This window comes from Nannobrachium achirus (genome assembly GCF_963921795.1).
Source record: "Nannobrachium achirus genome assembly, chromosome: 10".
Classification (NCBI taxonomy): domain Eukaryota; kingdom Metazoa; phylum Chordata; class Actinopteri; order Myctophiformes; family Myctophidae; genus Nannobrachium; species Nannobrachium achirus.
Window position 1 is genome coordinate 44560414 of NC_137819.1, and position 15015 is coordinate 44575428.

The 15015-nt window shown below is 43.0% G+C and overlaps 1 protein-coding gene across 1 annotated transcript in view; it reads right to left on the reverse strand.

Annotated features, from left to right (window-relative positions):
• Positions 1-15015, reverse strand: part of adgrb2 (adhesion G protein-coupled receptor B2) — a 356837-nt gene that overhangs the window by 154512 nt on the left and 187310 nt on the right. The window contains exons 13-14 of the mRNA XM_080734701.1: positions 14451-14597; positions 1941-2028 (exon numbers count right to left, since the gene is read on the reverse strand). Coding sequence (XP_080590827.1) covers positions 1941-2028; positions 14451-14597 — 235 coding nt within the window. The remainder of the gene's footprint in view (positions 1-1940; positions 2029-14450; positions 14598-15015) is intronic.

Genomic DNA, 15015 nt, shown 5'->3' on the forward strand with positions numbered 1-15015 from the left:
TGTCGGTTCAGTGTGGGCCAGTTCTGGAAAACCACTCATCCGATCACTTCACACTTGACACTGCAATTCCTTGAGTTCCACAGCAATACACCCGCCAAGTGTACAGTGGATGAACTGTTTCTGAGATATGCCAAGGACAGAAATACAGAAGGAGATTCCTGGAATATATAGATACTGTAGTATATCAAAAAGGAAAGGGAATAAAACTATATTTTGAGTAATGAGACAGAGAAGGAAAGCCAAAGTCAGCCCATAAATCAGAGAGCTTTGGACTTCACTCAGCTGAGTAGGGGAGGACCCCACAGAACAGAGACATGCTCAGCCAGAGGCAAGAGCACTGACCTGGATTACAGGGTCAAGGCTAAGAAAAAAACAACAATATCGTTGTCACATATTCTTTAGGTGAGGAAAACGCTCCTTTATTCATTCATGTACACATTCACCAACCACTGTGTAAAAATCTTATTCTATGTGATCTAGAGCTCTGAAATCTGTGTTCTAGATCTATACATTCTATCTTCTAGATCAATACTTTGTATGCTTTAGTTCTATATTTTCATGAATTCTGAATGAATGAATGATTTTGTCCGGAGGGCCAAATTGTCATGTGAAGCTTGACCAATCCTCAATTCTGCATGCACGGGACAGACATGGGATGGGCATAAAATGGATGCAGACAGACAGATACAGATATCTCCATATATAAGCATAAATGGACACAGGCAAACAGATGGTCAATACGGGTCCTACAGAGATCTCCATATATGGGCATAAAATGGACGCAGACAGACAGATATCTCCATATATGGGCATAAATGGACACACGCAAACGGATGGTCAAAACAGATCCTATGACAACAGGTATAATGGGGTTTGCATTAAAGGGCAGGGCATTCATTCCCTATTTACATTGTTCCCGTGTTAGCCAGGGCGCCGACTAGAAGCTTCTAGTGTTTGTAATGATAGTTGAAATATGAGCATATAAGGTTATATTCTGGGACATATCTAACTAGTTATGATATTTATCTGGCCTAGAATATCACCTGATCTCAACCAACATAAATCCTGTCAAACAAGAAAGTCCATATGACGTCCTGGTAATGACGTCAAGATCATCCCCATATGGGCTGTGATCTGGCCCCAATCGAGAGGTCCTGTCCGTGTTTGCTGGGTGTACATACGGTACATGCAAAAACGTCCCGCAAAGCTTGGCCAATGCCAGGCTTTGCCGGACATACGGACGGACATATGGACATACACACAAAGCCGATATAGGAGCGGTTAGCACAGCTCAAATAAAATAAAAAAAATAAACTAAAGTACATTTCAAAGTTCCAGAAAATACATTTCACTTTTTCGGACACGCAGGGCTGTTAGCTGACAGAAGAAAAGCAAAATTGGGCTGAGAGAGAGAGAAAAAGGTGAGAGGAAAAAAGGCAAGGAAGATAGGCATGAGGGCAAAGGGAGAATTAGGAGTTGTAATGAGATAGAGGCAATATGGGAGTGAGAAAATAGCACAGGGACAAAGTCTGTGAGAATGGGAAAATGAAAAATGAGAGAATAAAAGTGAGACAAAACAATGGAGGATATTGGTGTTGACAAAACGGCCGACATGCAGCAAATCGTCACTGTCGGGCAGACACCTCGTATCTCCAAGTGTACGTTTTTTCGCGAAGTAAAGCCCTGCTTCATCATACAAGGCCGTCGCACAAAAGTGGTGAAAACAGCAGATCTACAAGCACAAAACGCGTCACGGTGCGAGGCGTTGTGTGCTTGTAGATCGGCTGTTTTCACTAGTTTAGTTCAGTTTTTTAAATGATAACGGTTTTGGACATACAAGGTTTCCACCCGACAACGACAAAATGATGAGATTCTAATTGTTCAAGGTCAGGGTGAAAACAACAAAAGAGTGAATGCATAGTCATGAGGGAAGTACTCACACTGGTGCAGGCAAGATGACTCCCAGAGTCCTGTATAGAATGGCTCCGATGACATAGTAAATTGTAGCTTCGGATTCAGTTTCCGTTTCTGAAAGACAGAAGACACAGCAGCCCATTAGATCTAACAGCACAACCTGGACACACCCAAGAGCTGAAAACTAGAAAACGACTTCAACAAGCTGTAACTGTTTAGTTATCATCAGATAATAAGGGCAGCTTGAGTCCGTTGGATTGAAGTAAATGAATGAATGAAACTGTTGAGGCATCTAAATGATATCGTAGATGAAAGCAATGAAAGCAGTGTTGCTGAAATGTTTAATGTTTAATGTTTAACCTGGCTTGATAGGATACATGCATATGAAATTAATCAATCGCAAGGTGAAGCAAAATAACCAACCCATTTACCATCAATGAAATGTATTTTTGCTTGACTGTAAGACTATTAAGTTAATATAGGGTTAAAGTGATTATATTATACTATACTGCCAACTACAGTAAGTGAGTTGGATGCAATCAACATCTCCTGGCTCCATAAGTCCGGTTTCACACATGATTGATTGATCGATTTGTATTTATTTCTGTGTCATGTACTTCATGCCCAGCCTGCTCAGGCTTATAAGAAACAACATTCACAGTCGCAATGGTGAACAAAACATTAATGACCACATTAGATTCTCTCGTCTCCTTTCCCAAGCCCTAGGAATCAACTTGAACACAAACGACTAAACCACCAAAAAAGTTAAAGACATTTTACAAAGTAATATATTTCTCATGTTAATCATACAACAGACAATAAAACATGAAATGGGTATAATTTCTAATCTCTTTCGAGTCCAAGCAACGTCTTTCTCCCTTCACAAGTCCAGTAAGTTTCCGATAAAGTTGATTGCATCTGTGTGTGTCCCCACGGGATACCATCACTGGTGTGACTGACCCGATATCATCTTGAATTAGCTGCACAGCCTGATACCGCTGAAAACCATGTCCCACTTTTGAAACCAAGATATTACAGACATCGAATAACAAAATGAAACTGGATGGTATCACTGCATGGCACTGCGGGCGCTTCTCATTTCGTTGTTTATTTGTATTTGACCTGAAATGCCTGCGATCTCAAGACCCCCCCCCCCCTCCCTCCCCCCTCCTCCTCCTCTCTTCATATCGTCGTTGTCGGGTGGAAACCTCGTATCTCCAAGTTTCAAATTTGTACGTTCTTTCGCAAAGTAAAGCCCTGCTTCATCATACAAGGCCGTCACACAAAAGTAGTGAAAACAGCAGATCTACAAGCACACAACGCCTCGCACTGCAAGGAGTTGTGTGCTTGTAGATCGGCTGTTTTCACTAGTTTAAATCATTTTTAAAATGATAAATGCAAAACGAACGGTTTTGGACATGGTTTTCATCGGACAACGACGATATTGTTTACTTTTCAACTGCCCCCTCGCCCCCCACCCTCCATCCAGGCCTTTTAGCATCCCATCTCTCTCATCCTCGGTTTTCGTTGTCTCCCTCTCACTTTTTGACTTTTTCACCCCGTTCATCGACAGCCCTCCTCTAGTGACTGCCTCATTTTTCACTCCTGTCGCTCCCTCTCTCTCACACCCACTAAAAGAGCAGGGCTCCCCGGCGAGAGGTGATGCCCCCGTAAATGTCACTCCGTCTAGGAGAGAGAGAGAGGGGACGGAGGTATGGGAGAGAGAGAGAGAGTTCATGCAGGGAGACGGCTCTCAGTGCCGTTTCCCTTTACCCATTTTTAGAATGAGAAAAGGAGCAGAAAAGCGAGGCGGCGGGGGCGAGGGAGGGGGTGTGGGGAGAGTGGGTGACTCATCCACAAATCTCACTGCACCCATGCAATGACTAAGATCTAATAGGGAGAAAGTAAGAGAGAAGAGAAGAGAAGAGAAGAGAAGAGCTTGATGGATCCTAATTGAACGCCATCTGCGGAGGCATGCAAATGAGAAAGCCACTGTATTGTGGGCGAATGGTAAATCAGTTGGAGGACTGGAGGGCCCACTCCGCCGCGCACCAACCCACCAAAAAGCCATTATGTGGGACCTGATTAATACCACAAAACCACTCAATCACGAAACTTTAATTTTCCACGAACAGAGTTTTGGTCACCCCGCACTTGTTAAAACATCGACATGATTGGTGGTCAGATGTAAGCCGGCTAAATGGAAAATCACTAGTCAACAGCCATGCGCCTTAAATCCGTCATCTGTCAGAAGGGGGTCTTGCATTAGCACTTTAGTTTGAAATCATCGTCTACGTTCCATATGCTGTTAGGGCTGTCACGATTATGACATTTTACATGACGATTAATTGTCACTCAAATAATTGCGATTAACGATTTAATTGTGTTTTCTGTCGTTGACAATTACATTTCTGTTTGGCTTTTAGACTTTGAAGTTGCACATGGTAGATATGACACATATAACCTAAATATACAAAGAAATGACTGACATTTGACAACTTTATACTTAAAAAAATAACATTGATAGTGGAAATAGACGATCTACAAGCTCACGATGCACGTTGTGAGCTTGTAGATCTGCTATTTCCACTATTTTTGTCATTCAAAAAAAAGATATGAACATTATTCAACACGGAAACGATCATGACAATTATGTCAAATAATTGCGATTAGACGATTATGTAATAATTGTGACAGCCATATACTGTTAGAAATCGCAACGCAGCCATTGTTTCCCTGCTTCATTCTTTTCCTGTTGAGCTACTCGATGACCTACGGCTTAACTCATTTAATGCCCAGACATGAAAGGATTAAGCTGCCGGCCGCTGCCGGCCGCCTGCTCCGTCCGTGGCCAGTCTCTTATTTTGAAGGCCGGAAGTAGATCGAGCTAACTAAACAAATTCCTACTTGACGGAGATTCACCCGGAAGTTACTTGTGGTCGAAATGTAAACAGGGGTGGAAGATGGATCCCTTTATACTTTTGCTATTTTAGCGAGAATCCAATGCCATCCTTGGCATCAAAAGTGTTTTTTGGAGAAAATGGACATTAAAGATGAGAAAGACCGTTGGCTTCCATGTTAAGGGATCACTATTGTGTGCACGTGGATGCGCGATGATGATGAATCAGCGATTCCACCCGTGCCAGCACTTTTCAACGGACGGTATGTAGCCATTGCCAGCTTTACTGTATATACAGTAAATAGCCCGCGACATCGGCACTCTAGATACCTTTTAATATTTCACGAGTATTCGCGGGATCGGCTACAAAGGAGATTATGTGCAGACTGCAAAGTCATACAAAGAGCATATACAGGGGCTGCATTGGGATTTCTATTGGAGCTGTATGCTGTTTTCCATATTAAAAAGGTGAATGCCAAAAAAGATATTCAACAGAATGAATGCTCGAATGCTTTACGAATGCTCAATTGCTGTACAAGTTAGGCAAAGGTAACATTGCCAGTGAATGTACCTCCTGGGTGTACTGTATGTGTGAGTATATTGCCTAATTTATACTCTTACACATCGGCTATCTCTGACACTGGACACCGATGTACGACAGAGGATAAATTAGGCATAAGGGAGACGGAGAGGAAGAGTTTGTCACCCAGAGAATAGAGAAACAATCGCTGCCTCTGCTCAGTGAAGCACATCATGAGGCCATCAATCGTCTGTGTGTGTGTGTGTGTGTGTGTGTGTGTGTGTGTGTGTGTGTGTGTGTGTGTGTGTGTGTGTGTGTGTGTGCGCGTGTGTGTGTGTGTGTGTGTGTGTGCGTGTGTGTGTGTGTGTGTGTGTGTGTGTGTGTGTGTGTGCCCGTGAAAGCATGTGCGCCTTTACTCAAGTCTAAGCTGTCCTTCTCATACAGGCTTTCATTACATGTTAAATGAGCCAAACAAGAGATGGCAATCAACTTGAAGGCCATAACCTCCAGACTGCCAATAGGAACAGGGTGTGTTAGTGGACCTATTAAGTGTCTTCTTCCACACAGAGTGACCCTCGCTTGGCCGGGAGTGTGGGAAGTTACTTACTCAGCATCTTAACAACTTGAATCCAATACACTTCAATGACTGGGGTCCCCCCAGAGTCTATACTCGGTCGCCTCTTTCTTTCCCTCGACACCAAATCTCTTGGCTGCAAATAGCCAATCCAAAAGCTCACAATGCGTTGCAGCACGATGCCTGTGAGCCAATTAAAGTTTGCCTCTATGACTTGCCCAGAATAATAAAGAGAAATCACACCTAGTATGAAGTGAGCGGTGCTATTTATGAATTAATTTCATTAAGCAAAGCTTGGCCAATGTGACCCTGGGCATTCAACAAACTTTCTGCCAAGATGTGGGCCAGATGTAGGCCAGATCTAGGCCAGATGTAGGCCACGCTTCGCGTCCTGGACAAAGCCAGATGTTGGAGCTTAGCTCCTTCCAGGAGCACCGCTCAAAAAAGACATGTCCAGAATAGGGATGCTGGGGTTCATGTGGTTAGAGTTATTGCATTTGCGCGCGGGGCTGTTGAACTGCTGAATGCATGCAGTGCATGTGGCTGTACAAAATCTAAAGCGTTTAATATTAACTCGATATTTGACTGCACACTCACTGTGACATGAGGTCGGTTCATAAAGTGACGCTCTGCTTGTCAATCGCGATGGGAGGAGACAACAAAATCCACCAATCACGTGACTGCAACGATCCTGTGACTTTGCTAACCAATTGCAGGTGGACAGTGTGTGTGTGTGTGTGTGTGTGTGTGTGTGTGTGTGTGTGTGTGTGTGTGTGTGTGTGTGTGTGTGTGTGTGTGTGTGCGCGCACTGGGTACTGACAGCGGCACCCTGCCACCCTGTGAGCTGGTATATCTGCTATTTTTCAATAGCTATTTATAAAATAATTAAGGCCCCTCCACCTTGGGCCCTAGTAACTCAGCCCCACTTTCCCCCCCCTTGTGACGCCCCTGCACACGTGTGTGTGCATGCAGGTGTGGATTTTGACTATAGTCGTGCCGGCCAGCGTTTACACACTACAGTGACTGAAGCTGTGGTGTTGCTGCATGGTGACTAATCGATGCACAACAGGATCAATCAGCCATCCCCACACACACTCAGGAGAGAGCCACTGTCTCAACAGCATGTTTCCATCTGCTCTGGCTTGTAAAGTACCATCACACACATGAGTGTTTTTCTACTCATCTCAGTGTCTGCTGGGAGGAGCCCCTGCAAAGCCACTGAAGTGTGTGGTGGCAGCAGGCAGACTGCCACCCTGGCACCTGGACAGGGACCCGACAACCTGGGAAGGGACACGGAAGGGCTTCCCAGAAAACAGCCCTGGGAGTGCTGCAGCTAGCGTCCCCAGAGGACACCAGCAAATAACCCATGGCAGAGAGCAGCAACACAGGACATACTACAGAGCCAGCAGTCATGCCATCCAGCGACCTGCCCAAAGTATCTGGGGAGCAGCAGCGTCCTTGGGGGGGCCACAGCACAAGCCCTGATGCCCAGACTCCCAACCTTTTGCGAGAAATTAACTAACTAGTAAGACGCTTCAGGGCGACATGCGACCTCGCCCTATTCTTGGCCATCTGGCCAGTGATGTATATCGGACCAGTTACCCATATATGGAGATCCATGTACTGTATATCGTCACTGTCGGGCAGAAACCTTGTATCTCCAAGTTTCACATTAGTGCGTTTTTTTTCGCTAAGTAAGGCCCTGCTTCATCATACAAGGCTGTCGCACAAAAGTAGTGAAAACAGCCGATCTACAAGCACGCAACGCCTCGCACCAAGTGCTTGTAGATCGGCTGTTTTCACTAGTTTAAATCATTTTTAAAATGATAAATGCAAAACGAAGAGTTTTGGACTCAAGGTTTCCACCCAACAACGACTATAATGGTACATCCCTTTTATGCCCATACATGGAGATCCCTGTCTGAACCGGCTACACAGATATGGGCTGTCTTCCTCCATATATGTGAATTCCCATATGGAGTCCTGTTAGATATGGGCTATATTGATGACATCAGGGATCTCCATATATGGGCATAAAAGGGATTCTGTTAGAGTGGTTCCCATGACATCACAAAATACAATATATTTTATGCCCATACATAGATCCCTATCTGAACCAGCCACACAGATATGGGCCATGTCTTGGCCATCTGGCCAGTGATATATATCGATGACATCAGGAATCTTCATATATGGGCATAAAAGGGATTCTGGGGAATACCCATACATGGACTTTTACATACTGTAGGTGATGTCACCTGTGATACCACCTGTGATGTCACAGTGATGTGTCAAGGGAACCAACCCATAGACTGTAAAAATGTGTACACACACGTCTACACGGACGCGGACAAGCTATGACATTTCTCATTTCTCATAAAAGGCACCGCTCACTTCTGTTTTGCTTGGGGATTGGGGGATTCTCCCCTGCGTGAGTTTGGTGTTGAGATGTGTCCTGTTAGTGGTCACTGCGCGCTTGTCGTGTATCGATCCAATCGATGCACACATGATAAATCAGCCATTCCCGGACACACTAAGGACAGAGCCTCTATCGTGACAGCATGTTTCCATTTGCTCTATCTTGCCCAATCTTCAATAAACATGTCTGTACCATGTACCTGTGTGTCGGAGAAGCCCCAGCCAAGCCACAGAGGTGACATGTGGCAGGCAAACTGCTACAGAAGCCAAGACATGTGGTGCTTGGTTTTGGTCACAAACCTGTAATTTTGCCAGCACGAACATGACTAATTCGATATTGTGTATAATAGGTCTATTAGATTAGAATCTGTCTGGATACAACTACATTAAGGAAATATAGAGATAATTAACAATGGCATAACAGAGAACATTTGCTTTATAGTCAACACCCTGTGTTGTCCCACACACTTTGACTCTGCATGGCTCTGTATCAGATTCAGGAATGCTTCCCCAGGGATCGCTTGATTTAAAACGGTTGCTTCCAACTCAAGATTAATTTGCTGTTGTCTTTAGTTAAACAAAATCACAATAAAGGAAATAAATGTATCCTCATAATAGCATTATTACATCAATAACAGCGTATTAACAGCGCATTTTCTAATTAATTCACATCCCAATACCCAAGAACTCTGAAAGAGAAGGAAGACAGCTACAAAACAAGGACAATGTGGGAGGAGAACAATGAGAACAGATATGCAACCAGCCTACTAGAAGGGATGGGTCTTTTTTCCCCCCCGAAAAAAGGGGACCTTCCTATTCTGGGCACAGAGTGTCCCAACGTCAATGTCTGCAATCACGGACTTTGATGCAGTGTTGATTTCGTCGACTAAAACTATGACGAAAAATGTTTGTCGACTGTGTGTTTTTCTCTGACGAAAACTAAATAAAAACTAAACAAAAACTAAGCTATGATGACTAAAAACTATGACTAAATATATTGACAATTTCGTCAACAAAATAAAAACTAGACTAAAACGTTAGGGAGGGACTAGTGGAGAAGAGAGTCATTTCATGTTTGGTTGCTCTCAGGTGTTGCGTGCTGAAAATAGCCGATCTACAAGCTCACAACGCGTCGCAGCGCGACGCGTTGTGAGCTTGTAGATCTGCTATTTTCAGCACACAACCAAGTGTAAAATGAATCAGTCATTATGATGCCATCAAGGCCTGCCAAAATACATTTTAGTCGACAAAATCATCCGTAGATTTAGTCGCCTAAAATCTTATGATATTTAGTCGACTAACATTCAGGTGATTATGACTAAAACTAAATGACATTGTATTCAAAAGACTATGACTAAAACTAAATCAAAATTTGCTGTCAAAAACAACACTGCTTTGATGTGCATTCCAGACAAGGGCTTGCGGCTGTCACGTGGTAAAATTGGTTCTCATGAGCTCCCAGGTGCATGAAAGTTCTTTTATAGCCTTTTAGAGCTATTCATGTGCAGTTTCTGGTATGGGCATGTGGCTGCAGACAGCTCAGTTTCTGGTATGGGCATGTGGCTGCAGACAGCTCAGTTTCTGGTATGGGCATGCGGCTGCAGACAGCTGGAGTGTTCAAAGCGGAATCTGAAAAAAAAGGAGGAGCTGGCAAGACATTTACATCCAAGCAAAAACACAATAACAACCGGTTAACAGCCAACGATGTGGTGAAGAGCTTTGCAAACGAACTGTTGAACCACCTGTCTCCTTGACTTTGCCAACAGCTGTTCGATATTTTGGGACAATTCAGCCCACTGCTTCAGTATTCTTTTTAGCTGTTCTCTTCACCCCATTATGAGGACTCACTTTTAGAGGCCGTCCAGGTCTGACCGCTAACGTAGCGTAGCCAGTGTGGCTTTAAGCCATGAAACAAATCTTACCACTACTGCAACTAAAAGGCAGAAAAAAATAATAATATAAGCCATTTCCACAGAGCAAGATGTGTAGGTCACAACAACGGTATATATATATTCTCATATTTATATATATATATATATATATATATATATATATATAGTCAAAACATTGCTTTTAAATCAGCCTCTCCTCCTCTTTAGTAACTGCCAGCATTGTAACAGCTCTAAAATCTAACTTCCAGCAGGTAGATTTATGAATAAGACTCAGTTAAGCTGACTATTGTTGTACGTTTTACATACTTGTGGCCGAATCATATGCAGTAATGGTGTAGAGCAGGGGTATTCAACTAGGTTAGGCAGGGGGCCGCAATTGTAAAATTACTTAAAGTCGGGGGCCACACAACAAAAAAGAAAAGTTAATGGTCTAATCAGAAACCGTATATGAGTTTTAAGTGCAGTTCATCCATTACAAGCCATCTCCCTCAATTTGTAGCTACCCATTTCTGAGTTTTGAGTGGACTCCAATCACTATCATGATGCTCCAACTCCCAACTGATGGTTCATTGCGCTCTCTCTCTCTCTATCATCCTATAGGACCTATCTATCTATCTATAATAGCACATAACATCATCATGTTGTACTATCTCTTAATTATTAACCATGAATGGGTTTTGGTTGAAATAATGAAAAACATTTAAAATGCACATCCTTTACAACCAAGCATCCAAGATTATTATAATTTATTTGTAATATGGAATTGGAGTGTGTTCCAGGGCCACAAGAAAACTCCCCACGGGCCGAATTTGGCCCGTGGGCCGCCAGTTGAATATCACTATGTAGAGGATCAATGCTACAAAATGAGATCACTCGCTTAGATTATTATGCTTATTGAAGAATGGGTTCAGTGAAAACAGGCTTCAAAGTTTTAAGTATTTCCTTTATCTACCTTTGGAAAATGTGCTATGCAACGTTTTGAATTCATAATTTTAGTTAATACGTTAACCAATGTACTAATAATGTTGGCTTCATTCCACCAATGTTCCATTTGAATACTGAAATTATTAAAAAACACATCGGAGCTGCTGTGGGGCCAATCAAAAGAAAACAGACGAGAAAGGGGCGTGCCATCACGCCAAACAGGTGATTTTTACACCAACTCATCACCATTAGCACAAGCTGGGAGGGATCCCATTGCTTGTTTTAGTTCAATAGATGGACATTGGACAACAATCCTTCCTTAATCAGACTGAAGCTTTAAAACACGAACAGCTGCTCTTGCCATTGTTTTAGAATATAAGCAGAGCAATCAAATGTAACAAAAGAAGCTTTGTCTTCGGGAGTCTCCAGCCGGACTCCTATCCCAGAACTCATGTGAATAGGTTCATCACTGAAGGTGAGAAAAAAAACACCCTTTTGTGTGTGGAGAGAGGCAGGCATCTCGGTGGCTGGCCGATGTCACAATGGAAGAGGGAGACTATTGTTGCTGTTCCATTGTTATTGTCCCTACATAACTCGGAGATATATAATGGAACAAGAAAAAAAATTATATCCAAACATACAATTATGTCCACAATAAATCTCCTTGCTGTTAACTGTCATCACACTGGCATAATGCTGCAGTGCATCTCCTATGCACAACTAAATACGGTAAATGTAGATGTAGTTAAAAACATGTGCGTGCGTGTGTGCCCCATGTAGGCCTACCCGTAGAGGAATATTTCCTTTAAAAAACGTGTTTCTTTCTTTTTATTTGGATTTGACGTGACGAAGAAGGAGGCTCTGTCTTTTGAGGTTACAGCATGATTGTATCAGTGAGTCCCAGTCACAAACATTGATTCATGCATTATTTTCATTATATTTACAGGCTAATCTCAGCTCTGACATCTAGGTGAACTGTGGTATTTGAAGATTATGAGAGAGCTCGTGTTATGCTCTTAAAGTAGTAACTGCATGATTTATGAACTGGCTTTTGGTCTGACTTTTTGCACTTTTCGTATAGGGCTACGTGCGCCGCCCTCCTTCCACGCCTGTGAAGGGCGATAAGTTGAGAAGAGGAGGAGAAGAAAGGAAAGTATGGTTCAAGCAGGCTTTTTGGTGAGGCGATATGAGGTGACAGGATGTTATGTCTTGACATGGGTCAGCCTCAGCCCTGTCTGGAGCCTTCTTGAACACTAATTGGCACCCGAGGATGGAGAGCGAGACAGGAAGTCAGCTAGCTTAATTTCCTGTCAGCCACCAACCTTTGCTGTGGCAGCGGCCTCTGCCACAGTAATACTCTTATCTCATGTAAGCCACTTTCTCTTTGCTCTTTTTGGTACCTCTGTTTGTCTTTGTAGCTGTTCGAGCTTTCGTTTTAAGGCTTTTGTAGTAACCGCTTAAACCCTATAATGTACATGGTTGACCGAGGTCCCCCAAGGGTCTATACTCGTTCCCCTCCTTTTCCCCCTCCAAACAAAATGTTGTTGTTTTTTGCCAAAAATAACAGATCTAAAACTCTAAATGCGTCACAAGACGATCTTGTAGATCTCATAATTGTCCTGAATGTTTGCCTATTAGGATATGCCCAGATGGACAGTAGGATTCTTGTAGCTAACCATCTTTTAGTTCCTCTTCTACTGGATTGAAACGATCACTTTATCTGATTCTTGGCTGCTCTTGACCATGAGGCAGCATAACCATAAAGCAGTGCAATAAGTCTATAGCAACGGTCAACATCCCAGAGTGGCTAAAAGCAACATATTTCTAACCGTTTCCATGTCTGAAAGATACTACTTCACTTATGGAAGAATAATGCCTCTACTTGAGACTGTCTGGCCTTCTAGCATTTTGGTCTGGACTGACAAGACTGTGGCAGTGATATACTCTCTCAGTGCAACAAATGTTGTGACCTTGGATGAAGAGGATGTTGAGTGGGATGGAGCGATGCCGGTGTGAGATGAGAAAAGGTGTGCGTATACAGTAGACTGCTATGGGATGAAAAGTAACCATAGAAATACATACAATGGGATAACAAACACAGAGAGGGGGAGAGAGAATGGTTATTGCTCTAGAATGTCGATACTGTATGTGATGAAGAGAAGTGCTTTCAAAAGGAGCTGTGTGTGAGGCTGAAAACATGTGACATGACTTCATGGAGATCACAGACTCTGAACAGCCTGTCACATCAGGCATCTATAGACCAGGGAACCCCTATAAATATTCTTTTCATCCAAGGCACACCTACATTATATTCATTATTTTCACTACCAGCACCTTATATGCATGGCATAGTTTAGCGATTATGTTGTGAGGAAAACGCTGAGATAATAGCCATTTTGGTTAGAACCGACTAAAAATAACTTCCAAGTTTTAAATGATATTACATATTTTGTCCACATAAATTCCACATTTTATCAAATGATCCTGCGACACCCACTTTGAAAACTATGTAAACTAGTAATCTATGACATATCTATATACAGTAGATATCAATGTATGATTAAACATTTCGCACAAGTCTTGTGTGATCACAGTCCCATTATTGACTTCCATTATAAAATTAAAGTTATGGCCAATATTTTATACAATATAAAACATAAGTGGAAAGAAATCAGTGGAGGACGGAGGTACTTCTGTGACCAACTGGCAGCGTGCATAGTGGTTTTGCAAGTCTACACTCAGTCACTCACACACGCGCGCGCGCACACCCACACACACGCTTAGTTTTCATAGTTTGTGGGGACATTACATAGACTTCCATTCATTTCCTGTGGCCTTACCCTAACCTCTATCCCTAACCATTGTGGGGACCTACTATATGGTCCCCACAATGTCTATTTCTCCAATTCTACTATACTTGTGGGGACATTTGGTCCTCACAAAGTAATATAAACCTGTCCCCACACACACACACACACACACACACACACACACACACACACACACACACACACACACACACACACACACACACACACACACACACACACACACACACACACACACACACACACACACACACACACACACACACACACACACACACACACACACACGCAGCACCATGCTCCAAAAGCAATTGTAAAAGAGAGCACTACTAGCAACACTATATAGAAAATCTTAAAGTCAAATGCGTGTGAAATAAAACATCATCGTCCCACAGGGAGACATCGCATCTATCAAAGAACGTACAAAAAACACCCCTGGGAGTCTGAGCCATGGCTAAGGACAATGTTCCCGTTGCCATACCTTCGGTGGGGGCGGTGAAGACCTCTTTAGGGATGCAGAGCTTGTCCTCCGCTGTTCTCACCCAGTCCTTCATCCCTCTCCGGCCCTTCATGGGGAAGTTGATATCGCTGGAGACCGCAGACACCGGCTCACGTTGGATGGTTATCACTATATAGACAAACACGAGATAGCGGGGACAGCTAAGAACCAACCGTAAATAGTGGCTGAGCAAAGAACATTGGTTCGGAGATATGGCGCGTTGAAAACCAAAAACAAACAGCGGTTCAATCTGATTGAGGGCCGACACGGTGGATGAGTGCCATGTGTTGTAGAGGTGGGACGTTCGAGAACGAATCGAGTATTGTGAACCTTCCTTTTTTTTTTTTTTTTTTTTACTTAAGTAAAAGTATCAATACTTCAATGTAGAAATACTGTTATAAGTAAAAGTAAAATGTAGATGTGTAAAGTAGTCATTATGCAGAATGTCCCATTTCACAGGTTTTCCAATGAATACAATGTAGAAAAAAATAGCAGATCTACAAGCTCACAATGGGTCGCAATGCAACACATTGTGAGCTTGTAGATC